Source organism: Pestalotiopsis fici (genome assembly GCF_000516985.1).
Source record: "Pestalotiopsis fici W106-1 unplaced genomic scaffold PFICI_Scf_3, whole genome shotgun sequence".
NCBI lineage: Eukaryota > Fungi > Ascomycota > Sordariomycetes > Amphisphaeriales > Sporocadaceae > Pestalotiopsis > Pestalotiopsis fici.
In genome coordinates this window covers 3,546,210-3,569,789 of record NW_006917093.1, presented here as the reverse complement: position 1 = coordinate 3,569,789, position 23,580 = coordinate 3,546,210, and the positions used below count along the sequence as shown (strand labels likewise).

The following is a 23,580-nucleotide window of genomic DNA, read 5'->3' as shown; positions in this document are numbered from 1 at the left end:
ATGATTAGATAGAACACCGCGGCATCCTAGAAGCAGGCCATGATACTCAGAGGCATCTCTTTCTCACACCATTCAGCCATTGAGTCTGCTCCAAGGACCGCATCTCAAGTTGACTTTGGTCCTGCTTCTAATACATCATTTTTTACTGTGCTGTTTGGTGTTAAAAGTAATGAGGCCGCATCAGGTCATATTAGTCATGCTCATAACAAATTGAACAGACATAACGAAAATTGTACATGTTAATGAGTTACTTATCCATAAACTAATATTACACAAATTAAAAAAATTCCATCATTGAGTGGAGAGAAGAGTAAATTCAACCAGATCATTCCAAAACCTCCATTCAAAACCATGGGGTCATCGGGTATTCGACGTTAGAACCACTCCAATAATCCGGCCGCCAAGCCGGCCCCAACGCCGACAAACACCCAATGGCCCCACTCGCCGCCGCCGATCTGGTCCCGGCTCACGAAGCCGTCGACAATGGCAATCGGCAGCGAGGCTAGCATGGTAAGACCAAGGGTGCGGCGGTCACCGCGGGCCCAGACCACCACCATCATGAGGCCAAGCCCAATGTCGCGGCCGCCGTACATGCGCAGGAGAGACCGCGACAGCTTCTGACCCTCGGGCTGTGGAGGTGCAGAGAATCCTAGTACTGTTTCCCCAGTAATGACAAAAGTGTACAAAGTCAGCATGTTTCTTCTCATTCCTCCTTCTTTTCTTTCGAGGCCTCTGGGTCGTGCTGAGGCTGAGATGGAAAAACAACCGCGGCATCACATCAGAAAAATGCAGAGTATGCTTACGAGACAAGGCCGACGCTGGGCGGAGAATGGCATTGATCCCAATCAGTGTCGGTAAGACTCCAAGGACAAAGGTTGTGTTGGCACAGTATTCGACCAATCGTGGACTAGACAGCGCCATGATTTCACTCTTGCTTGGGACTGCTGACAAGAGTAGTTCTTTGCGATGATCAACTGGAACAGACAAGGTATCTGAACAAGCACTAAGAGCCTTTGGTTATAATCGCTTCAGGTGGCAGAGTAGTTTGAAATATATTGAAGTAAAAGGCTTGTTTGGAAAAGTTCGGTCTTTACTTGAGTCATCTGTGGAGGTTCAGCCGTGAAGTCAAATTAAGCGCTAGCTGAGACATTATGTCACCGAGGTAACTCGATAATAGCACATCCATTATAGATGTGTAGCAAATGCAGCATGCACTTACCAGTCTTGATTGGAAATTCATATGAACTTGCTTCTTCTGCTTTTCCCAACTTCAACTAATGTTCTTTCTTGTATTAAATGTCATCTGCAATAGTGTTGATGATGCTGAAATGCAAGTGACTGGATATTAGCAGTCAATCATGCAATGACCAGTTTCCTCCGGAGCGAATTCCTTACTTCAAGCATGAACAGGGCATTTCTGGAGCACGGATAACAGGACGCTATTTGTGTAAATCAGAATGACAATCTCTGTATTTTATTACAATTTACAATATTAATAAATCGCCATTGGAGTCTTGTGCAGGCATCATGACCTGTTGTGGCGCGTATTGATTTACCACGTAACCAGCCTCTGTACCGTTACTGCCTCCAAAAGCATCGCTCGCCTCGTGAATATTCATGGCCGCCATCTGCTGGGAACCAATTCCAGCAAAGAAAGCATCGGCATCATTAGTTGCTTGAGCCATGTCGCCATTCTGGCCATTCTGACCTGGCTGGCCATTGAAATTGTTGTCAAATCCAGCCAAGCCGCCGTTGGGATTCGTCCGCACGACTGCTGGCTGGTCACCCTTGCCGAACATGCTGAGGTGCTTCTGGTTCTCGAAACGAGGCAGATTTTGAGATGTCGGCAAGGTATGCTTCTGCAGAGCAGGGCTGTCTTGTAATTTCCTTGGCCTGGCCGATCTGAAGACTGTCTGCACTGGTTTGAGATAGATTGTTGCAAGTGTGCCAACATTGAGGCACATTTCTTCCAGGGTTTGTGGATCCAGCTTCTCGGACTCGGCTGTAATGGCAGGCTTCTCACCCATGACAATTGTCTTGGCAACGTTCATGTCGGTCGACAGCAAACGCCAGTACATGTATGCCCGGTCGCGGAGATCTGGATTATCAGTCTCCTCAGTCGCCCACTTGAGAACCTTTGGAACAAGATCCTGGCCCTTGGTTGGTCGTTGAATGAAGAGCTTGACAGTTGCGGTGAGCAGAGCGAGTTGAACCTCAACAGGCTCCTCGGCAAAGGAGTACAGGAAATCCTCGAGAAGCGCGTCCGAGTTTTCGATGCGATCCGCGTATTGTCCTATCACCCATACCATGGCCGCCTTGGCTTCAGGCTCGTCGAGCGAGTCTAGATGCTCGCAAAGTGTTCCAATAATGGATTCGTATTGGTTGGGATATTTCCTGAAGATGTTTCGGATCACCACAGTCGCCTCTTGTACGATGTATGGGACCTTTGTGGCGACGAGCTCAAGGAGCAGATTAATGCACCTCCGCGCAGCAGGCTCAATCTTAATGGCCAGCTTTCCGATGGCGCGCACTGCTTTCCGCACAAAGTGAACGTCCACCTCGGTAGCATATTCACGTAGTTCCGTCAGGACCTCGTCAATGTTCTTCTCAGTTGCAAGCATGAAGATGAGCTCAAGCTTCGTGACCTTGACATAGATCGGGTCATTGTACTTGCAGAAGAATACGCGGATATCATTCCTCAAGATGTCGGGTCTCCTTTGCAATATGAGCAGTGCATTTCGGAGGGCAAGGTATTGTACCTCGGGACCTTTTGCTAGAAGTGTCACCAGCGGTGGCGAAAGTTTCCGGCATAGTGCAGAAACATGCTTTTCGTCGGCAATATAATTCATCAGATAGAGAATTACACGAATGCACGTCAAAACGACTGCTGAATTGGAATGTGAGAGTCGAGGAGCGATTCTTTCTGCCAAAAGTGTGGCTTCAGCGCTGTCTTGAGGAACATACGACATGAGCGCCTCCAAGATGTACGTTTGGCCCCATCTGCAAATAATCAGCTATTACACTCTGCTTTGGTCTACAGAAAAAAACTTACTCAGAGCAGTCCGCCAGAATGGCAACCATTTTTGATGCATTATTATAGTCGATTGTGAGCTTGATAGCATCACTCCTTTCCCATATGTCCATTAGTCCAGCGAGTGCGCTGGCTACGACGGTGGGATTATCATCCCTGAGCAATGAGTTGAGCCGTTCTATCAAGTCAGATCTTTCAACCATATGTCTATCGTGATCATAGAGTTTTGAGACACAGAAAGCAGCTGTTTTCCGCACATATGGATCCGAATCTCTGAGAAGATGCTTCACCAGAGGAACCGTGGCTTCGACAAACTCTTTCACGTGAACATACGACATGGTTCGGAGTGCCAGCGCCCTGACCAGTGGATTCGTATCTTGCATATCCTGAACAGCATGTGTCAGCGCAGCACATTGGCGCCATGCGGAAGCATTGGATATTCACCTGTTCCAAGACTGGTATCGCCTTGACTGCGATCTCTGGCTTCATTCTCGAATAGTTGACCAAAAACAAAAAGCACCTGCACTCGTCTATTAGTCTTCCAATTCTCTGAAGCGCATGTATAAGGTGGACGACTCTCACATCTTCTTGATCTCCAAGCTCTGTATATGCATGCATGCGATAATGTCTGGAAATAGCGAGACCATCTCGTTGTTGCTCATGGTCATATTTGCGACAATCTTCTTGAGTGCGATCTTCTTCTGGGTGAAGTTCTTATCCTTCTTGCTCCCACTATTGAGTTCGAGGCGCAACTCGGCCACCTTGCCCTGCATTGTCAAAGGACGTGAGTAATAAGTCGGCGCTGCGGCGTATGCGAGAAACATGATTGCGATATATTGAGCGTTGTGGGGAGGAAAGAATCATGGTGAAGTGTCGTGGGATAGGTGAACCGTGAAACCAGCTCGGCGCTGGTCGTACGAGTATACAACGACACAGTCTGGGGGAAACTCGTCGCTGTAGATCAAGAGTGAAAGATGTGCAGGGGCAGATCAGGTTGGATTGCGGGCATTATGGGGTGATGTATGAACGAGGTTGCATGATGCAGAGCGGCGTCGTCGAATGTCTCGGGAGGAGTGAATTAGGAGGATTGCTTACCCGAGCGAAGAGCTTCGAGTCTCCGCCACCTTGAGCGGTCGCCATGGTGGTGGTGGTGCTGCTGCTACTGCTGGTGGTGGTAGTGGTGGTGTAGTTTTGACGACCTTAAGCTACGCAGCTGTCAAGGTTTCTTTCCTGCTTCACAACGTTCCCGTCGTGTCTCGGGTGCTTGGTGTGAGTCTTGCCGGGGGCGCAAGCCAGCTGAGCACTCGATCGGAGGAGGGTCTTCGAATGCGGCTAGCGACGAGGAACAAGGTAATGTGTAACTGGTGTCCAGCTTCTGCCGACCAACAACACCCTGTGATGAGGAGGAGCCAACCAGCCTTTGTAGATGCAAGTTTGTCCAATCGAAAACAGCTTCTGGACCTTCAATGGAGGGGTGAAGGGGACTTGGGGACGTCGTCGCAATGCGTGGCACTTGGAGATGCCCCAGCAGTCGCAATTATCGGATGGCTCGGCGGCAGAAATATCTTGGTTGGAGCGCGGGTAGCAAGCGCTCTCCCTTTTGGTGTTGTGAGAAGCAATTGTCCTGGTTATTACAATGTTGAATTATTGGAAAGTCATTGAATGAATGCCGGAGATGTCGCGCTCCACCAAAGACGGCCGTTGATTCCGACCCCCTGAGGGCCCCGTTCATCTACCCACGCGAAATCTCACAGGAAACAACTTGGACCTGCTTTGTCAGTGAATCCCTGCAATGCTTCGGCTGCTGCTTGGGCCCTCTGGCTCCTCTCTGGACAGCTGGGATGCTCACTAGCGTGCACGGCTCAGCAGCATGCCAGAGGGTCGAGAACAACCATTACAGGCGGCGGCGAGCGGCTCTTTACTGTGGGCCGCGACCCCGGTGGGGAAAAACGTGGGCGGTCTCCCGTCCCGCTGGTGCTTGACAGCTTGCGCTTGGCCTGACTACCACGCAAGCTGCCTTGCCTGTTACCTACTACTGGATGCTGCTTTGATTGACTTCAGATCTGCCACTTGGTGCTCTCGACTGTGTCAGCCTCGTCGTCCAAACTCACCCTCACGCTCTCAATCTATTCCGATCCAATCTTTCGGCTTCCGCAGCTTCAAACGCACCGACAAGCCACTTCGTTGTCGAGTAATTTTCATCTACAATGGCAGCAACGACAGTGCCTACATGGGTCGCCGATCTCACCAACCCACCACCGGCCAAGTCCAAGAACGCCGGTATCCCTGATCCGCCGGGGTTCGCATCGCAGGCTGTTGGCAACAAGGTTCGTGGTGACTTTCTCACCGGGCTGCGACTCGGCAGTCGTTGCGCTCCTCCTGGGTCAACATCGCTGATAGGCAAGATAGAAACAAGCAAGCAAGACTCCTGCCAGAACACCGCCCACTCAAGAGGAAACGGATACGCTTAAGCTCAAGAAGGCTTGGGAAGTTGCTCTGGCACCTGTCAAGCAGCTTCCCATGACGGCAATCATGATGTACATGTCGGGCAACTCTTTACAAATCTTTAGCATCATGATGGTCTTTATGGCATTCAAGAACCCCATCATGGGAATACTAGGAACAAATCAGGCATTTGAGCGTTTCGAGAGTGATGGCAACAAGGGGAAAATGCTGCAAGCAAAGCTTTCTTATGTGGCAATGCAAGTCGTAGCACTGGCGTTGGGCATCTGGAAGGTGAACGCAATGGGCCTCTTGCCGTAAGTCGATCATGTTAACTTGACACTTTTCTGATGGTTAATAATTTTTATAGTACTACGAGGTCAGACTGGCTTGCTTGGGAAGCACAACGGGACCCTTTGGAACACGCAGTAGTCGGTCTCTGATTTTTCAGCCTGTGAATGTGCTACGAAACCGTCCTCTCCCTCGATCTCCGTCAATTTTCGGTTCAGCAATAGCTTGGATACTAGCGTTAACTCGCTCCCAACAGAATACCCTCCAAAGAATCATGACACCCTGTAGCAGACTCGGTGTTCATCGCGAGTAAATAAGAAATAATTTGAGCATATCTAATGACTCCCTTCTTCCTCGTCATACTCATTAGAGCTCGACCGAAAGCTGTGCCTGAGGCCATGAAATGGTTCTTCGCTCATTCGCTGATTAGTATACGTCGACATTGCTGAATCGCTGTATGGTGTCTGCCGCTGGACATGACCATTGTTCTCGAGCGTTTGTTGACGTCTCGTCCACGGGCGTTTGTTATCGACATCATCACTGGAGCTTACCACCGCTGCCGCACCAACAGAAGCCAAGGTTGCGGGTGGCGGCGATATTGCACGATCAGTCCCAGGGGAAACCAAGCTGCTAGGTTGATTGCGACACTTGGTAGAGATGCGCTCATCAAGGCGTTTCTGCACTTTTCCCTCCGTCAACTGCTCGATTTGACTTTCATCTTGATTGTTTCGTCCGGAGTGACTAGCAGACTGATCCGGCTTCAGCTGATGTCCCAAGTGCAAGATATACTCAAACAGGGACGCTTACGTCGCTCTGGGCTGTCGTGTTTATTTCGTTGATATCCTCTTTCGCCATGTTGTTGAGTACTCAAAATGATGGTAAGTATATCTAGTTACTGGCACTTCTGGTGTCGGCATCGCTAGAGTCTACTTGGTCCTTCTCCTGCATTTGATAGATTTGAGATAAGCATTGACGTTCCCAAATTTAATGTTGGCATTTGACAAGGCAGGTTTCCTTGGTGTGACTGCTCTGCCAGATCTTATACTCTCGAACGTCCTTACTAGGGAGCCGAAGAACTTCCTCACGGCCATTTGCAGTCATGTTCAGGTGAACCACGTGATACTACAACTGTTTGAATAATGCGGCCTGAATCAAGATCTGTTTAAACTTGAAGCAGATAGCGTCATCTTTGACAAATACAGCTTTCATGTTGTACATGCTCATAATGCTCAAGATACCCCTGGAGCCTCAAAAGTTCTCTGCCTACCATTGAGTAGCACACCTCGGTTATGCTACAAGAGCCGCTCGAACAGCCTCAAGGCGAATTCTCTCAGTCTTACAAGGGGTCTTACAAGGCAGTTGTCTCAAGATCATTGGACAATGTTATAGAAACTTCTGGGTTATTAGATGTGCAAGTGCTTGGAGACAAGTGCCTGGCCATCCTCAAAATGATGCCTATTATGGAACAAGATTGATTGTGATGCTGTCCGGCAATGTCGTGTTACTGAAGAACATGCATACCAGAAGTCGTCAGGTCTATCAAGGATACATCTCGAAATGCTTCAATGACGTATGCTGTAGGGTCGGAGAATGACGTATGAGGCTCCGTTCTGAGAGTATCGGTTTTACTTTGGCGTTTCACCAACAGTGAGCCGACCTTTAGGAGCAAAAGATTTACTTTGGATTTCTGAGTTGAATCATGTCTTTGCATACCTTATATTTCACCCCTCACCATTGATGACTCGAAGGTAGAGCGGGTTGTCTCATTACCCAGTCCAAACATGATTATGCCTAGATTATTGTATTGTAATCAGTCAATCACTCACGGCTGGCTCAACTGAGTAAATTCCGCAGTTAGTATTTTGGCAGGTCGCCCTCGGGTGAATCTGGTTACCAGTCAGAAGCATAGTAACCTCTTTCCGCATGGAATTGCCTAGAACTTGTGAGACTGTGCAAACTGCAGTAAAACCAAAGGAGCCAAGCCCTTATACAAAGGGTCATTGCATGCCTTGAAAAGAGGCAACCCAGATACTATATGCAGGGTGCCCATCTCGGCAGACCAATTCCTTCTGAAGCAAGTCCTGCCAGCCATTTATATACGATGACGAGGGATAACGTTGGCTAGCACTGTTACTTGGAGGTTTCTTACACATTGAAGCATTTTAGTTGCTATCTTCATATTACAATATTAAAGGTGGCAATCTGTCTTGAATTTTCTGTAGTGTAATACCAATTTTGACCGGAACGTGCTATATTTTCATTTATACTAATTTTATTCTCAAAAATGAGCCATGACTGGTTCGGCAACATACGTCTGCAGAGGAGAGGGGGTTCGGATTCCACATGATTGCCTCGAGGTCCTAGGAGTCTATGATAATCAGACGTGCCATTGCATAAAATATGACAAGTGATATTTGAAATGCTTTGGATGTCTGTTTTTGGGCATGTGCCTACGTGTGCAACCACAGTTGCGTTATGATAGGCGTAATGAAACCAGGCAACTTATTTTTTGAAAAGATTGTTCTGTAAGCTACCTGCCAATGTCGAATATATTGCCAAGTTACTTGATTCTTAGATGATACTTTTGTCCAGGGCTTTAAAGACTTTGAATTCAGACCTACATACATACAAAGTATAATACAGTACATGCTGTGACTTACAGGAGGTGAAAGGCCCACAAGTAATGTACTAGGTATGACGGTTTTCCCAGGGTCCTCAAGCTGCGGGACAAGCAGGAAGTTACTGGCTCCAAGTGCATCCCCACCATGCCAAATAGTTACTACATACTAGGTTTAGGTGGGAGGCACATGTCCATGAAAGGAACGCCTGAAGATCTGAACATGATAATTCCATCTCCAACCCACCTTTCGACTTGGGGAAACACAAGCACGGCCGCGGAGACGATTGCGCTTCTAATCACTGTAGTTTGGCCTTGCCCCCTCCACCTCCAAGGCGCCAGACAAAGCGAGACAACAGACTCTCATGCCGGGCGGGGTCCGCCAATTCCACACTGTTGCCATTGAAGAGCGCGTTTGTCGATCAAATGACCCGTCGTCCTAGCTAGTATTCTGTTGCGTAACAGCCCAGTTCCTCCAAGTTGTTGCTTGGTCCCTCCGGCCCAATGAATTTTGAAGCAGCAGAAGCAGAAACAATGACGGCTGGGGATTCTGCTGAATTCGGCACCTCCAAGGCCAACACTAGCCAGAACAACGGTCACCCCGACGGCCCTGGCGGCCCTTCCCACAGCGCTGGCAGCGATGCCGTGTACTTGGGCGAACGAGAGTCGTCCCCCGAGCCCGTCTTTCCTCTTTTGCAGAACAATACTAGCAGCGAGACCCTGGCGCAGAAGGTTCAGACCCAAAAACGCACCGTCGAGGATGACACCGACGAAGAACCTGCCGTAGCCCAGCCCTTTGTCCGCACTCGCAGTCCCGACCCCTCGAGAGAAGATATGCCGCAAGAAGACGAACAGACCCAAGCGCGGTCGTTTTACAAGATGCACAAGTTTACGCTTTACGAGACAGCCAGCCGGTACTATATCGTAGGCGGAGATGTGACGGAGAAGCGGTACCGCATCCTCAAGATTGATCGCAACACTCACGACTCGGACCTGAACATTGTCGACGAGAAGATTGTATACAGTCAGAAGGAGATGGCCGGCATCTTGGATACTATTGACGATGGCAACAAGGGCACTGGCGGGATAAAGCAGCGCTGTACCACGTGGGGCCTCCTCGGTTTTATCAAGTTCACTGGGCCGTACTACATGCTGCTCATCACCAAGAAGAGTACTGTGGCCATGATTGGCGGCCACTACATTTACCAGATTGACGGCACAGAACTGATACCACTAACGCCACCCAAGTTCAAACCAGATATCCGCAACACGGAAGAGTCGCGCTTTCTGGGCATTCTTAACAACTTGGATCTGACAAGGTCGTTCTACTATAGCTACTCGTACGATATCACCCGAACCCTACAGCACAACATTACAAGGGAGCGAATTGCCCTTATAAATGGCTTGCCTGGAACTACCTATGAAGATCCCAATCCAATGTTTGTGTGGAACAACCATTTGCTTGAGCCAGGCAACGAAGCCCTGCATGAACCGTTTGATTGGTGCCGGCCCATTGTCCATGGTTATATTGATCAAGCTGCTGTGTCGATATACGGGCGGACAGCTCATATCACCGTGATTGCAAGAAGATCTCGCTTCTTTGCCGGCGCCAGATTCCTCAAGAGAGGCGCAAATGACGTGGGATATGTCGCGAATGATGTTGAGACGGAGCAAATCGTGTCAGAGTCGCTTACCACGTCATTCCACTCGCCAGGTCCCAAATTCTTTGCCAGTCCTCAATATACTTCGTATGTTCAACATCGAGGCAGCATTCCCCTCTACTGGACGCAAGATAACATTGGTGTTACCCCCAAACCGCCAATAGAGCTTAATCTCGTGGATCCTTTCTATACTGCTGCAGCACTGCATTTCGATAATCTTTTCGAGAGATATGGCTCACCCATATATGTCCTGAATCTTGTCAAGGCGAGAGAGAGAACGCCCAGAGAGTCAAAGTTGCTCCACGAGTACACAAATTGCATCAACTACCTGAACCAATTTTTGCCAGATGAACACCAGATCATCCAGAAACATTGGGACATGAGTCGAGCTGCTAAGAGTCGCGACCAAGATGTCATTGGCACACTAGAAAGCATTGCCGAGCACGTAGTCACCACGACGGGATTTTTCCAGAATGGAGACGGTGTCATCTCGCCCACTCAAGTCCAAAACGGCGTGGCGAGAACAAATTGTATCGACTGTCTTGACCGAACCAATGCCGCACAATTCGTTATCGGTAAGCGTGCTCTCGGTCATCAGCTCCATGCTCTCGGCATACTTGAAGACACCTCGATCGAGTATGACACGGACGCCGTCAATCTCTTTACTCACATGTACCATGACCACGGCGACACCATTGCTGTGCAGTATGGAGGATCTCAACTGGTAAATACCATGGAGACTTACCGCAAAATCAACCAATGGACCAGTCACTCGCGTGACATGATTGAGAGCTTCAAACGCTACTATAACAACTCCTTCCTGGATAGCCAGCGTCAAGAGGCCTACAACTTGTTCTTGGGCAATTACATATTCGCCCAGGGACAGCCAATGCTGTGGGATTTGTCGACGGATTACTACTTGCATCACACGGACCCCAGGGCATGGCTCGAAAAGGTTCCCCATCACTACATTCGCTGGTTTACTCCAAGATACCTGCAGAAGCGCATGCTTCCCAACTATGTTGAGCCAAGGGGTCCGGGCAAACTCAAGCAAGTTTCATTTTACGACGATTACTGGCTAGAATACTACAGACCGTCGACTCTGTCGTCATTCCTGAAAATGTTCCCCTACAAGATGAACTCGACCATCAAGTACATTCCTTTGAAATCTACTCAGGAGGGCCGGTATGACCTCAGTCCATTCCGCGTCCGGACCGAAAGTGACGCTGAAGTCCACGAGAGAAAGAAGACATCAAATGCCAGCAAGAAGGAGGTCACCATTGTCGACCCCCACACTCCTCGCAAAGGCAAGGCAGATGAGGCAGATGCACACGCGGCTGAGCGCACAAATAGTCGTGGTATTTCCATTCAACGCTGGTTGCAGCCTGTATCACTAGATAGCAAGCCTACGGTACCCCAGGGCATCATGAAGGAAACCACTGGCAATGCTGCGGTGCCTCGCAAACAGACGCCACAGGAGAAATCTACGGCGGCGCAGTGGACTTTCAAGAGCATGGTTCATGAATCGCTCAACCCCTCCGTTGATGCGCATGACACGGACGAGTATCAGCGTTACATTTCACATCCGCAATCGCTACCTTTGGTCGTCTCCAACGAAGCACCTGCCGATGTCGACGCTTCCGAGTATACAGAGTATCTAAACGGCAGCTGGCAGACGGACGGTTTGGCAGATCATAACAACACGGTGCCAGAGGAGGACGTTAATGCATTCTGGGACTTGTTTAGGATTGGTGATAATCCCTTAACGGTCACGGAAGAGGATCTGCCCAAGAAGAGGTACAAGGCCTACGGCAAGTGGCTGAGAGGCAAGAGCCTTTTCAAACAGCAGCCTGTCGATTAGGACTCGACGGTAGCAGATGCGTTCCAAACACCCTTGAGTGCTACATTCGAGGAGTACCCATATCTCTAAGCAGCACTAGGATGAATCTTGGCAGACGTGAAAAGATCCGCAAGCAGAGGCTCTTTCTCGACCAGCGGAGAGACGGTCTCGGAGAGGAGAACCATTTCATTTTCCAGGATCTTTGCGAGAATCCCAGTTGTCTTCGACAGCGCAGTTTTCAAATCCTCTTTGCTAGGGGAGCCGCTGGGGAATGAATCCTCATCCTCGATATGGAGGTAACAAGTTGTCAAGATGCGGATGATCTCGGTGCCGTAACAACCAATACGTGGCCAACAGCACCGCATAATGGTCTGAATCAGTTGATTAGCGGCAAGCAAAGCAGGTGGATATTTGGTGCCAAAGGGCTCCGTCATGATTTCTGCCACCATGGGAAGCAAGTTCTGAGTAGAGTTGTCGTTAGCATTGCATCATTTGGAGTTTTGTAGCGTTTTTGTTGTTTGATAGCGTAGAGCGTAATGACGTAAAGTGGGAACGAACCTTGAGATGCTTCACAGATAGTATACCCATGCCATTGACAATAGACGTTGCTTTGTTGCAGAAGAGCTCTGTCAGTCGAATGTGCTCGTTTGCGTGGTGATACCCGACCAGTAGACCTTGCCGAATGATTGTATCCAGCATTTTCCTCTGTGCTTCTGTAAACTCTGGCTGCTTCACGGGCTCGCCGATAACGTTTTCGGGATAAGGCAAACCGGCAATTTGGAACAGAGCAGGATACGCGACATTTAGTATCCGAATCGATTCGTCCTCGGGGGTCAGGGTGGGCAGAAAGAGCACGGCGGGAAAGATGGCCTGCTCAAAGACGTTGGCCAGACCGACCCTGGCCATGAGACCGGGCGGGCAGCGTGCCCAAAAGGCGCTGAAGATGCGCATGGCGCGCACCTTGACGTCGGTCCGAGCTTCATCGAGCAGCGTCAGCAGCACGGGAGTGAAGAGGTGCCAGTGCGCCGCTAGCAAGTCCTGATTCGCGTGTTCAACGGCCCATGCAAACACGGTCACGGCGTAGGCGTGGGCATACTTCCACGGTTTAAGCTCGGCCTCGGTCGGGCCATCGGGCGCGGCGCCAGCGTACCGTGCCGGCTCGACAAACTCGGCCTTGCGACCTGACGCCGTGACGGTGGCGGGGCGAGACCGGGAGAATAGAGGCCGCAGAAAGGTCGTCAGAATGGTCGAGGTGATGAGCGTCTCTTTGGCGCCGGGTCTATCTAGGGCCGCGGCCAGGATTGTTTGCGCCAATGTTCCTGCGGCCTGTGTCGTCCATGGGTCCTGCGGGTTGGTAAATGCCGTTGTGGCCACAAGGACCTTGGGGTCCAGCTTTGCCTTGTATGTGCCTTGTAGGGATTCCAGGATAGCTAGTCCGACCTCACCCTTGGAGGCGATGGGTTGCCATCTCACAGAAGCTGTTATAAACAGGTCAGATGCATAACTCCTTGGTATACACACACACAAGTAATGGTATCGCTCACTACTGTCAGAGTCTGGAGCTATCGGTGCGATGCTCTTTGTGACATGACTTGCAATCTTGTCAAAGACTTGCTGATCATTCTCAAGTCCAGTCTCTAGTTGGTCACTTTTCAAGCACACGAGCAGTGCTCTCAGAAATTGAATGTCGCCCTGTGCAGTATTAGTTTTCGCTTGGCTGTGTAATGAAGAGATGCAGAGATTTTAATGGAATATTTACCGAGTGGTCCGGTGCTATGACATTGCGAAGAAGATCCTCGAGTTGGAATTTGTGAGGGAGGGCTAGGAAGGTGTCAGCTGTTACTGATCAACTCTGGGTTTGAGGTTTTAACTCGGCACACATTTTGCCAGCTCGCTCACCACGTTTGGTGAATCGTCTGTCTCGCGGATTCGGCCCGAGGCTTTCAATAAAGCTTCAAACATGTCGGATTCGGTAGCCATGATCGATATCCATGATTCGAGACGTCTGGTGTGTAAGTGGACTGGTGTCGCAGGTGCTGATAAAGTATCAAAAAGGCATCGAGTGTGACGAAGGTGTAGCGTGGATTAGTAGAGGTTCTTGTCAAGAGCCACAACTGACGCCAGCCACTACCTGAGGTGAGTAGTAGGTCATGTCATTACACCAAGGTACCCAACCTAGCGTTCTTAGGTCCCGTCTATAGCTCCCGTTCAGGGCACTGCCCGCCTAGAGCTCAAGTAACTAGAAGCGCCACTGAAGCCAAAATCTAGCGCCAATAGCCATCTCTGTAAATCAACATGATCCTACAAACTATTGGTTATATTTCACGTTTACAGTTCTCTGTAATAAAACGTTGGACTTGCATCTGAACTATAGCACTTTATATACAGCCTTGGATTAAATCGTATTTAGAGACATATTAAATTTTTTTTTTTTCCTCGCTTTTTTTTCCCTATAATTTTGAACTAATGCATTTGAGACCAGCGAAATATTCTGCATTGCAGCAGCTATGCAAGATCGGACGGTCGAATTGCCAAAATCAGCTGTCTGGGATCGGTTTACGTCCGAATACACAATGTCTAATCATGATAATTGTAAGCCGAAAAGAGTACAGTCGAGGCGAGAAGTGTAGCAACTTACATCCTGAGATAGAAATGGATATTGGTATTCCCAACTTCTAGTTTGGCTGCCTCGATCAGCTCGTCGATTTCACCGTCGCTGAGCCCAGCAAAGCCCAGGACTTTGCGGTAGGCGTCCAGGGCCTGGACTATGATGCTGCCAGTGAAGATTCCCAGATGCTTCATCTTTGGTTTGCGCTTCATCCATCCATTTCCCGGAACTGGAAATGTCTTTTCTTGCACGTCCACGAAACCGACGCTCTCGAGATGGGACTTTAGGGATTGCAGATTCAATACCGTATCATGGCCATTGCGAGCAAGACCCTCGAGGACGCACTGTGACCATCGTTGGATTGCTGTACCCTCTAGACTGCCATTGGGGCTGTGCAGCTCCCAGGAAGAATCCTGAAACTCCAGCCAAGCTCCAGGATTCATATGGTCGAGGCTTCTTCTGAGTATTGTGGTCACATCATTCAATGATACCAGCATACTGCGAAGGTGGATATAGTCGAACAGCTGAGGAAAGACCCAGTCGTCTTCCTCCGAGTCCTCCACAACAAAAGTCACATTGGGTGCAATGGATGGCTGAATGAGACTGAGCATTGTTTCCTGTCAGTCAACAACACCTGGTTTTTTTTTTTTTTTTGAAATGATCTGGCTCGCTCACCTGAGATCTGTACCAATGACTTCCGAGGTTGGATTTCTCTCGGCAAACTCGTTGGCCCATGCGCCCGTCCCCGTCCCGACGTCGAGAACAAATGCCGGGGCCTCGTTGCATACTGGCGCAAGGCCCAGGGCGTCGTCCAAGACTATCTTCCAAAGAACGTGCTGCATATCCAGCCTGGCTTGTTCCTCGCCATCGTTGGGTAGGGAATATGCTATAGGTGCCGTTACTATATAGCTGCAAGACATGAAATTGCAATTTGACGGATTACATACTTCCGGCCATATACCCATGGTAAGTTCGGCGCCCTTCGGCTACAAACCCATATTGATCTGTAATCGTCGGAGCATTTCTGTGCCAAGACTGTTGAGACGAACTCGATGCGCAACTGTCGCTCAGATCTCCCGAATCGACGTCGTCGTCCAAGTTTGGGCGGGGACTTTCGCCCGTATGTGAGGTTGGGGTTGGCGATGGAGGCATTTCCTGCCCTTTTCAAATTGGTGGAGGGGGAATGGGATTACTGGATGTGGATGATCGATCACCATGCTGGGTCCCATCAATCAATCGGGGGCGGGGGGAAATTCCATCTTTGTGGGCAGATATCCCCTTGTTCATGGACATGGATATACATATCTAAGGTTTGGCAGCTAAGCCCGCCTGGGTTATGGTCAAAAGAGAAACTCCATCAGAAAATATCTCCCCCTTTCCCAGCTGAAAGAGTGAAGGAGGGGGGAGAGAGAGAAAGCAAAAAAAGACTCAGCTGGGAATACATCAAACTCCTACTCTACATTGGCAACTTCTTACCCATATATCCTTACCTTGTGTGCAATGGGCGGCGCTCTTTCAAAGCCGGATCCCGCCGCGACCCTGCAGGTCGTAGGTGCAGGGTACTCCAGGACAGGAACGAGTTCCTTGCAGCTCGCATTGGCAAAGCTCGTTGACGGTCCAATCTACCATGGTGGCACGCAGATCTGGATGAGTGGAGATGACGGTACGTTGCATTTTCTACCCAAACAACCCGCAGACATGACGAAAAATCTCGGTTGCAATATATACTAGTACTATAGGAAAAACGCGACTAACAAAGGTCAAAGCTCGCGTCAAGTTATGGGGACTGGCCTGTGATGCCAAATTTGTCGATCACGACAGACAACGCACTCTGAAACTCGTCAAGGAAGCGACCAAGGGCTTTTCCGGCCTGGTCGACATTCCCTGTATCTTTTTCGTCTCGGAGCTTGTCGAGTTGTACCCAGAGGCCAAGTTTGTCCTCAACACACGAGACCCCGAAAAGTGGTGGGAGAGTTTCGGCAACCTGCTAGGCCATGTCCCGGGATACTTTACGATTCTGACGGCCCCGAGTCCGGGTATCCGATGGATTCCCAAGATTCTGCGGGCTTTCCAGATTCAGGCCGATGAGCTCCTACGTGACTCTGGACGCAAGCCTGGAGAATATGGGCCTGGTGAGCAGCACGCCGACGTACTGATGGCAGAGTTTTTGACTGACATTTTGCATAGAACTGCTCGTGACCTTTCAAGAATCTGTGATCCGAGAGGTGCCACAGGATAGACTGTTGATCATGGACGTCAAGGAAGGTTGGGCACCATTGGTCAAATTCCTTGGAAAGTCGGCTCCGGCCGAAGAGTTCCCACGTGTCAACGAAAGCCAGGCTCTTGACAAACAGGCGAAATATTTGTTCACCAAGCTTGCTGGCACATGGTTCGGAATCCTTGCTCTTCTCGGTGGTAGCGCTTATTTCACTGCGAGATGGTGGAAGATGTCTCGTTGAACCTGAGCATCGCGGTAGCTAGTGTCATTCGGAGATGGTAACGTTGATATTTAGCGATGATTTGGTAGATGTATTCCCATAAAAGACGATTTCCTCGGAAGCCATGAGCAAGAGCGCTGCGCAAGTGCTCGTAGTGGCCAATCAAAGGTCCATCAACTTTGCCCATCATGATATCCCCCACTGCAAGGTTGCGGAATCATGAAGTTGTAGTGATAACAGTTGACTGTAGATTCGAAGTCTCTCTTTTCGTATATTCCCAAATTTCTTTTCTTTATTTTCTGTTTCTCTCCTATTTTCTTCCCTTATGCTTACCCTGATATCATATGTATATATTGAATTCCAGCTGATTTCCACCACCGTCTCCATATTTGGTATTAAAGAACTGCTGTACTGATCATGAAAGCTATGACGCCGGAAGAACTCTCTCTCCTCTTAAATATCAACATATCGATATTGACAGCGGAAATGGTTGCTCAGTTGTCCTTAATTGTATCCAATACATGGACGATTCAAATATACGCAACAAAAATCATATTGCCTGATGTTGCCGCCTTTGCACTTTCGACGGGCAGCCCTCTGCCCGTTCAACTTTTTCGTCCACCAGCAGAAGTCGCAGCTATTAGCATAACCTTTCTTCGTATGTCAATTCAAGATCCGGAGGATCAGAATTACTCTGTTGCGGAGAAGCAGGTCATTCCCTTGGAGAGGTAGATAGGTAGGAGTGTATGTTGAACATAAAAGCCGCATTGCCTTCCGAGGACACGGTCTCGGGAGAGGCGTGGGAGCAGGTTGTGCGAATACGACATCGGTAAATTGAATGATTTGAAGCAAATGGTCGTGGACAATATTTTCCATTGATCAAGATCGGACTGTGAATCCTTGAAATTGAGATTGATGTCAGTTCTCTCCCACCGTGTACCTTCTAGGACTTGGGGGATCCTCTTGACCGTATCATAGGCCTTCGAACAAGGATATAGATGGCTGTTCGTTGAAATTGTCGGATGGGCCCACTGCAGGTGTCAGACGTAGGGTACAGGATGTAATTCCTTGTTTGCCTTCACCTCAAACACAAAATTACATGGTATTCCCGTCCATAGATTGGCGCCCTGAATGGTAGCCCTATCGAATTTACGGCCTAAGTTCGCGGCTAGACACAGTTGTGCAGTCTCCCTGCGCCCTTGGACATCAATTGTAATGCCAGGCGGTGTGAATGAGGTCGTATACGGGTTACCGATATTTTTGGTCACAACGGCGCATCTGCAAAAGTCTGATCCCTCCAAGCCCTCCCTGCTTTAACAGTGTGGAAGACAGACAACAGCGAGTCTCGACTCCTCAGAGAAGCTATAGAGCATTTCGCGAAAGACCTCAATCTGCACGTCTGGAAACACGCCGGCTAGTATCTCCAGGCTGCTGTTTAGATCTATAATCTCGTTTAGTAGGGGTGTCTGTGGCTGTAGCTGCGATTCGTTGGTGATATAGAGCGTTCTGGTCCTCTCGATTTCGCGCAGCCATATATACTTCTCATTGTCTCTCTCTCTGTGAAGTGCCAATTCACGAATGATTTAAAAATATCAACGATTGTCTCTTCAGACATGGCCGTGAGGTTCTCATTGAATTCACCTAGGTTCATGATCACAAGTATGTGTTATTCTTCTGGTAGGTACTTTTTCGCAATGGTGTAAAGATGCTTGGAAGAAGCCTTCGTGTAACTCCCATGATCGATACATTTAGCATCTCATCGGCAATCACGGCGACTCTTGACTCCTCGGGAAAGCTATAGGGAGGCGTTTTGGTTGTGCCGATATAGTACGCGGTAGTACTCGGTTAATTCTTGGACCTTAGTTAGAATGGGGGCGTGTACAATCACAAACAGCACATATTTGACGCAGTTGTATTTGGATTGAGCGACCATCACTGTGGAAGCAGTGTCAAAATTAACCAGCTCAGATGGCTTTGGTCGCGCCGACAGGGCTCCTTCTGGATCTGCGCGTCTTCGACGCCGAATTCAGACATCCTCAAATTATTGATTGAATGGAGGAATTTCAAATTAGGGTGCTGATGGAAGGAATGAGAGCTCGCTACGGGGCTCGAATCGCAACAACTCAGGTGAACATTTTCAGTTGCGGGAGCAAAAGCCATGGAGGAGTATCACGGATTACAAATCCAAGATTGTTGGACCCTACAGGTTGGAAAAAGAAGAAAAGAGAAAAGAAAAAAAAAGGACAAAGAGAAAAGAGAAAGAGAGAGAGAAAAGAGAAAGAGAGAGAAAAGAGAAAGAGAGAGAAAAACGGAAAAAGAAGAACAAAAAAAGAAAAAAGAAAGAAAGAAAAGAGATAAAAGAAAGAAAGTAAATAAAGGAAGTGAAAAAGAGGAGGAGAAAGGGAGAAAAAAAAAGATTAAATAAGGGAGAGAGCAATTCTCTCTAACAATTATAAGCTTAGTAGAGCTTAATCGATATATAAAAAAAAAATGTCTATATAAAAAGACGGCGTGTCTTGGTCTATGTACGGATATCTTGCTGGACCGCCTTGCAGGATCACTGAGCCTTCCGATTAGACTTCGCAATTATGAGCCGTCGGGCCTTACTTTCTTGAAGTGTGAGGTCGCAGGTGTCCGAATTATATAGTGGCAGCCATACTCGCGAGGGTCCGAGTTCAGAGGAACTCTCTTCAAATCCAGCTTTTTGAAGCTATTACCCGTAGGATACTGGTAGCAGCTGGATTATATTGGCAATAATCACAACGGGCAAAGAGTCGAAAGTTTTGGCCGGAGGCCAAAACTGAGACTCGTACGTACATAAACCACTTGCTGGATATCTTGGGACTTATGTCAAATTGACGTGGCGAGAGGATTACATCTTTGCAGCATTCATGTAACTCCTCATCTAGCTCGGCGTTGCTGGTTGATCGGATGGTCAGTATAACATAGCCTTGGCCCGACGATTTCTGTATGACCTGGGGTGAAGGTATGTATACGGTTGTTAGTGGTGAAGATGACATATTTGATCAACCAAGGAACAGCCATCTTCGCACAGAGGACAAGATCAGATATGATTATCGATCCGTCAAGCGACTACGTCGGTTGTGAAGTCATACAACTGGTATCTCTCGCAGGAAAAAATAAGAAAATAAAAAATAACAATAAATAGAAAAAATAACTTTTGAGAACAACCCAAGGACAGAAAGCCTAGGCAACCCCCTCCCTGGTATTTCCTGACAGTGCCACACTCACCAGCCACTCTGTGGGGAACTATATCCTCCCCCTTGCCGCCCCATTCCACGGATATATATGGAAATTACTACAAAATCCCTCAACAACCTCCAGGACGATTCAGAACCTCTAGAATCATCCAATCAGCTTGTTTCTAGCCCTGCTGGTCTAGTGGTATGATACCTGCTTCGGGAATCTGTACATTCTCATTATCTCACGATAATTATTGCAGGTGGCCCCCGGTTCGAATCCGGGGTAGGGCCCAACCTTTTTTTGGTTTTTGCTGCCCGAGTACATACTCCACAGTGTCTAACGACACTACGGGAGCATAGATCTTTGCCGTCTGAACCGGAAAATATGTTTATTTGGTTGATTTGCCTTTGTTTTGAATTAATTCGAATTTTTCTGCGTTTTGACTGCCGATATGAATCGCGGGCGACAGCACACCCATTTGACCTCGGGACACCCACTAACAGCCCCGCAGTGACCATTTGATTTAGCAGATGTCTCTGGGAGGGCCTGGACACTGTTTGACCAACGTTCAATTGGCAATTTGATAATAGTTGTGTCTCACTTATGCTCGTATTTGAGATATACCCCATATGATTATGAGTCCGGCAGAACAGTGCCCCGCTTCTAGCCCAACAGACTACGTATGCTTGACCACTCCTTGCAACGACCACCATTGATTTGCCATACACACTCATATGACCACGCGACACTTTTTTTTTATCATATGTTCGAGGCAGTCAGTAGGGAATAGTATAGTAGTCGCCTATAACCTACCCGGCAGACCGGGACCCGTGGGCTTGGGTCGCGGCTAGTGGAGCTGGGATCCTGACCCACTTCTAACGCGCCCATTGGAAAGTGCACAGGGGATGCACTCTCCTTTGCGCCTTCCTTCTGCAATTTAGCCCTGCAACAACCTCGATCCCATCTGCCTTTCTGACTTTTTCTGTCCCATCTCTTCATCACCACTCCGGAAGAAATAAAGCCAATAAGCTGCGGCCAAAGAGGTGTACCATGCACCTACTACGGAACACCGAAACCTTCGGCTGAGGCCTCCGAGTCAAAATGTTCTTGTTCGGCGGCGCCTCTGGGCGCGCCCGAAAATCCAAGTCCCGAGAGCAGTTGACTGCTGGCGCAGCGCCTCTACAGCGCTCATCAAGTCCCGATCCCACATCGCTCTACATCACCGACGAATCGCAGCTACAGCTCCAGCTCCAACCGCCCCTTCCAAGCGAGATTTTAGATCTGAACAGCAGCCTGGAGATATTGGCTGGGGTGTTTCCTGACGTGCAGATTGAGGTCTTTCGCGAGATGCTTTATAGCTTTTCCGAGGAGTCAAGAGTCGCCGTAATCGCCGATGCGATGCTCAAAAATCCATCAGCCTGGGTCAAGGGCCGGAGGAGGCTACGCAGCGAACCAGAGCCTGGGGAGGAAGAGCAGCGGGTTCCAAAGACCGAGACTTTTCGAGGCAAGGACTATCAACAGGCGGTCCGCACCTTGGCCCAGACCGAGTTCAAGGGACTCTCACGGTCTTCGATTGAAGCGGTACTTTCCGAATCAAACTACTCTTACCTCGATGCCCGGCCGACCTTGGTGGAGCTCTCGTCCAAGTCGTGGAAGTTTACCTTTCAGTCAATCTTTTTCCGACGTAAGCCTGTGACGACGGGCGAGGCAGAGCATCACCCCCTCGTCGTATGGAAATCCTCCGGCCAGGGGCACATTTTACCGACCATTCGATCAACCGGCAACGCCGAGCTAGATGGAGAGTTATTCAAAGAACTCATCATCCCACTAAAGAGAACCGAAGCGGCCATGAGAGAAGAAAAAGATCATGAGCTCGCTGCAAAGATTCACAATGAAGAAGCAGAAGCTTGCGAAGCTACATATGAGTGTGCTTGCTGCTATGGAGATGTCACATTTGAGGAAATCACCACATGCAATGTTAACGACCACATGGTCTGCTTCCGATGTGTTCAACACTCCATAACAGAAGCCGTGTTTGGCCAAGGCTGGATACGCAGTATTGACAAGGCCACAGGGACACTTCGTTGCCCAGCAGTATCTTCAGAAGAATGTCCAGGTTGTATCTCGGCTGAGCATATCCATCGCGCCATGCAAGGTCAAAAGAACGGCGCCGAAATACTTCACAAGATGGACCAGCGTCTCGCCGAGCACGAACTTATTGCCAGCAATATTCCGCTCGTTCGGTGTCCATTTTGCAGCTATGCCGAAGTGGACGAACTGTTTATACCAATCAACAAGAGGCGGTTGAAGCTGCGCGCAAGTAACATTCCCAACCTGGTCCTGATACTGCTCTGCATAGTACTGTCTCCGGTCTCGCTTCCTCTTGTGCTCCTCGTCATGACTTGTATCCTTTTTATTTGTGCCACTGCATTGCGCGGCACATTGAGAATGCAGTTTCGCGCTGCCATTTCCCGTTATCAGCGGCGTCGACTGGGCCTCAAATTCATCTGCCGCAACCCGTCCTGTGGTCGTTGCTCGTGCATGTCGTGCTCAAAGGCGTGGACCGACATTCACATATGCCACGAGTCCAGCCTCGTAGCGCTGCGCACGCAGGTAGAGCAGGCCATGTCCATGGCCATTAAACGCGTCTGTCCGCGTTGCAATACGAGCTTTGTCAAGAATGCCGGCTGCAACAAGCTCACTTGTCCATGTGGCTACAAGATGTGCTATGTCTGCCGCAAGGACATTGGCTCCAGCACCGAGGGCTATCAGCATTTCTGCCAGCACTTCCGGCCCGAGGGCGACGGCAGCCGCTGCCAAGAATGTGCAAAGTGCAATCTGTGGGAGGCCGAAGATACCGAGACCATCTTGAGTGAGGCCCGTGCCGAAGCCGAAAAGCGCTGGAAGGAAACAGAGAGGAGAGAGCTCTCCGAGTCTGAAAAGGCTTTTCTCGAGACCGGCGTGGCCAGCAAGCGGGACGACGTTATGACCAAACTGCTCTATGGTCGCAGCAAGATGCCCACCGTCGAGGATATTTGTGACGGCATCATTGAAACATTATTTGTCGTGGGGTCATGATCCAACGCCGTCGACTGACAAGTCACATTTTCTCTTCTAGGGCATATTTTCCAATCTTCTTTCACGGTCAGGCTATATATTTGACATTAGAACGGTAAAATCAGGCTCAATTCATGTCCGGATGACTAAAGAAAGAAAGCGCATCGCATGGTAGCAAAGCATCAAGAGGTAATAGCGTCGGTTTAGGATGGAATTCAAAAGGCATCAAGGGCATTCGGTTTGGCGTTAAATCTGGCGTTATATTTTAACTTTATAAGCTTTTATAATAGAAATTCTATTGGGAAAAAATTTAAGAAAAAGTTTCTAACTAAATAATACGCTTAAGCGATTAATAGTTTTTTTTTTCTCTTTTTCTCTTTTTCTCTTTTTC

The 23,580-nt window shown here is 48.9% G+C and overlaps 8 protein-coding genes across 8 annotated transcripts; 4 read left to right on the top strand and 4 right to left on the bottom strand.

Moving 5' to 3' along the window:
• Positions 1 to 374: 374 nt before the first annotated feature.
• PFICI_05219 (uncharacterized protein) lies at positions 375 to 593 on the bottom strand (the record flags this gene model as incomplete). The annotated part of the gene is made up of 1 exon (XM_007833800.1): positions 375 to 593. The coding sequence occupies one exon, from the start codon at positions 591 to 593 to the stop codon at positions 375 to 377; it is 219 nt and encodes a 72-aa protein (XP_007831991.1).
• An 891-nt stretch (positions 594 to 1,484) lies between these two features.
• Positions 1,485 to 3,855, bottom strand: PFICI_05218 (uncharacterized protein; the record flags this gene model as incomplete). Its single annotated transcript, XM_007833799.1, has 4 exons — positions 1,485 to 3,000; positions 3,053 to 3,417; positions 3,476 to 3,551; positions 3,614 to 3,855. 4 exons carry the CDS (start codon positions 3,853 to 3,855, stop codon positions 1,485 to 1,487), a joined length of 2,199 nt encoding a protein of 732 aa, XP_007831990.1.
• Positions 3,856 to 5,238: 1,383 nt separating this feature from the next.
• PFICI_05217 (uncharacterized protein) lies at positions 5,239 to 5,916 on the top strand (the record flags this gene model as incomplete). Its single annotated transcript, XM_007833798.1, has 3 exons — positions 5,239 to 5,358; positions 5,441 to 5,790; positions 5,844 to 5,916. The coding sequence occupies 3 exons, from the start codon at positions 5,239 to 5,241 to the stop codon at positions 5,914 to 5,916; spliced, it is 543 nt and encodes a 180-aa protein (XP_007831989.1).
• Positions 5,917 to 8,915: 2,999 nt separating this feature from the next.
• Positions 8,916 to 11,903, top strand: PFICI_05216 (uncharacterized protein; the record flags this gene model as incomplete). Its single annotated transcript, XM_007833797.1, has 1 exon — positions 8,916 to 11,903. The coding sequence occupies one exon, from the start codon at positions 8,916 to 8,918 to the stop codon at positions 11,901 to 11,903; it is 2,988 nt and encodes a 995-aa protein (XP_007831988.1).
• Positions 11,904 to 11,968: 65 nt separating this feature from the next.
• PFICI_05215 (uncharacterized protein) lies at positions 11,969 to 13,862 on the bottom strand (the record flags this gene model as incomplete). The annotated part of the gene is made up of 5 exons (XM_007833796.1): positions 11,969 to 12,343; positions 12,441 to 13,360; positions 13,406 to 13,574; positions 13,642 to 13,703; positions 13,763 to 13,862. 5 exons carry the CDS (start codon positions 13,860 to 13,862, stop codon positions 11,969 to 11,971), a joined length of 1,626 nt encoding a protein of 541 aa, XP_007831987.1.
• Positions 13,863 to 14,419: 557 nt separating this feature from the next.
• Positions 14,420 to 15,447, bottom strand: PFICI_05214 (uncharacterized protein; the record flags this gene model as incomplete). Its single annotated transcript, XM_007833795.1, has 4 exons — positions 14,420 to 14,459; positions 14,521 to 15,093; positions 15,166 to 15,376; positions 15,438 to 15,447. 4 exons carry the CDS (start codon positions 15,445 to 15,447, stop codon positions 14,420 to 14,422), a joined length of 834 nt encoding a protein of 277 aa, XP_007831986.1.
• A 543-nt stretch (positions 15,448 to 15,990) lies between these two features.
• On the top strand, positions 15,991 to 16,949 carry PFICI_05213 (uncharacterized protein; the record flags this gene model as incomplete). The annotated part of the gene is made up of 3 exons (XM_007833794.1): positions 15,991 to 16,153; positions 16,257 to 16,622; positions 16,678 to 16,949. The coding sequence occupies 3 exons, from the start codon at positions 15,991 to 15,993 to the stop codon at positions 16,947 to 16,949; spliced, it is 801 nt and encodes a 266-aa protein (XP_007831985.1).
• A 4,284-nt stretch (positions 16,950 to 21,233) lies between these two features.
• Positions 21,234 to 23,210, top strand: PFICI_05212 (uncharacterized protein; the record flags this gene model as incomplete). The annotated part of the gene is made up of 1 exon (XM_007833793.1): positions 21,234 to 23,210. The coding sequence occupies one exon, from the start codon at positions 21,234 to 21,236 to the stop codon at positions 23,208 to 23,210; it is 1,977 nt and encodes a 658-aa protein (XP_007831984.1).
• Positions 23,211 to 23,580: the final 370 nt, after the last annotated feature.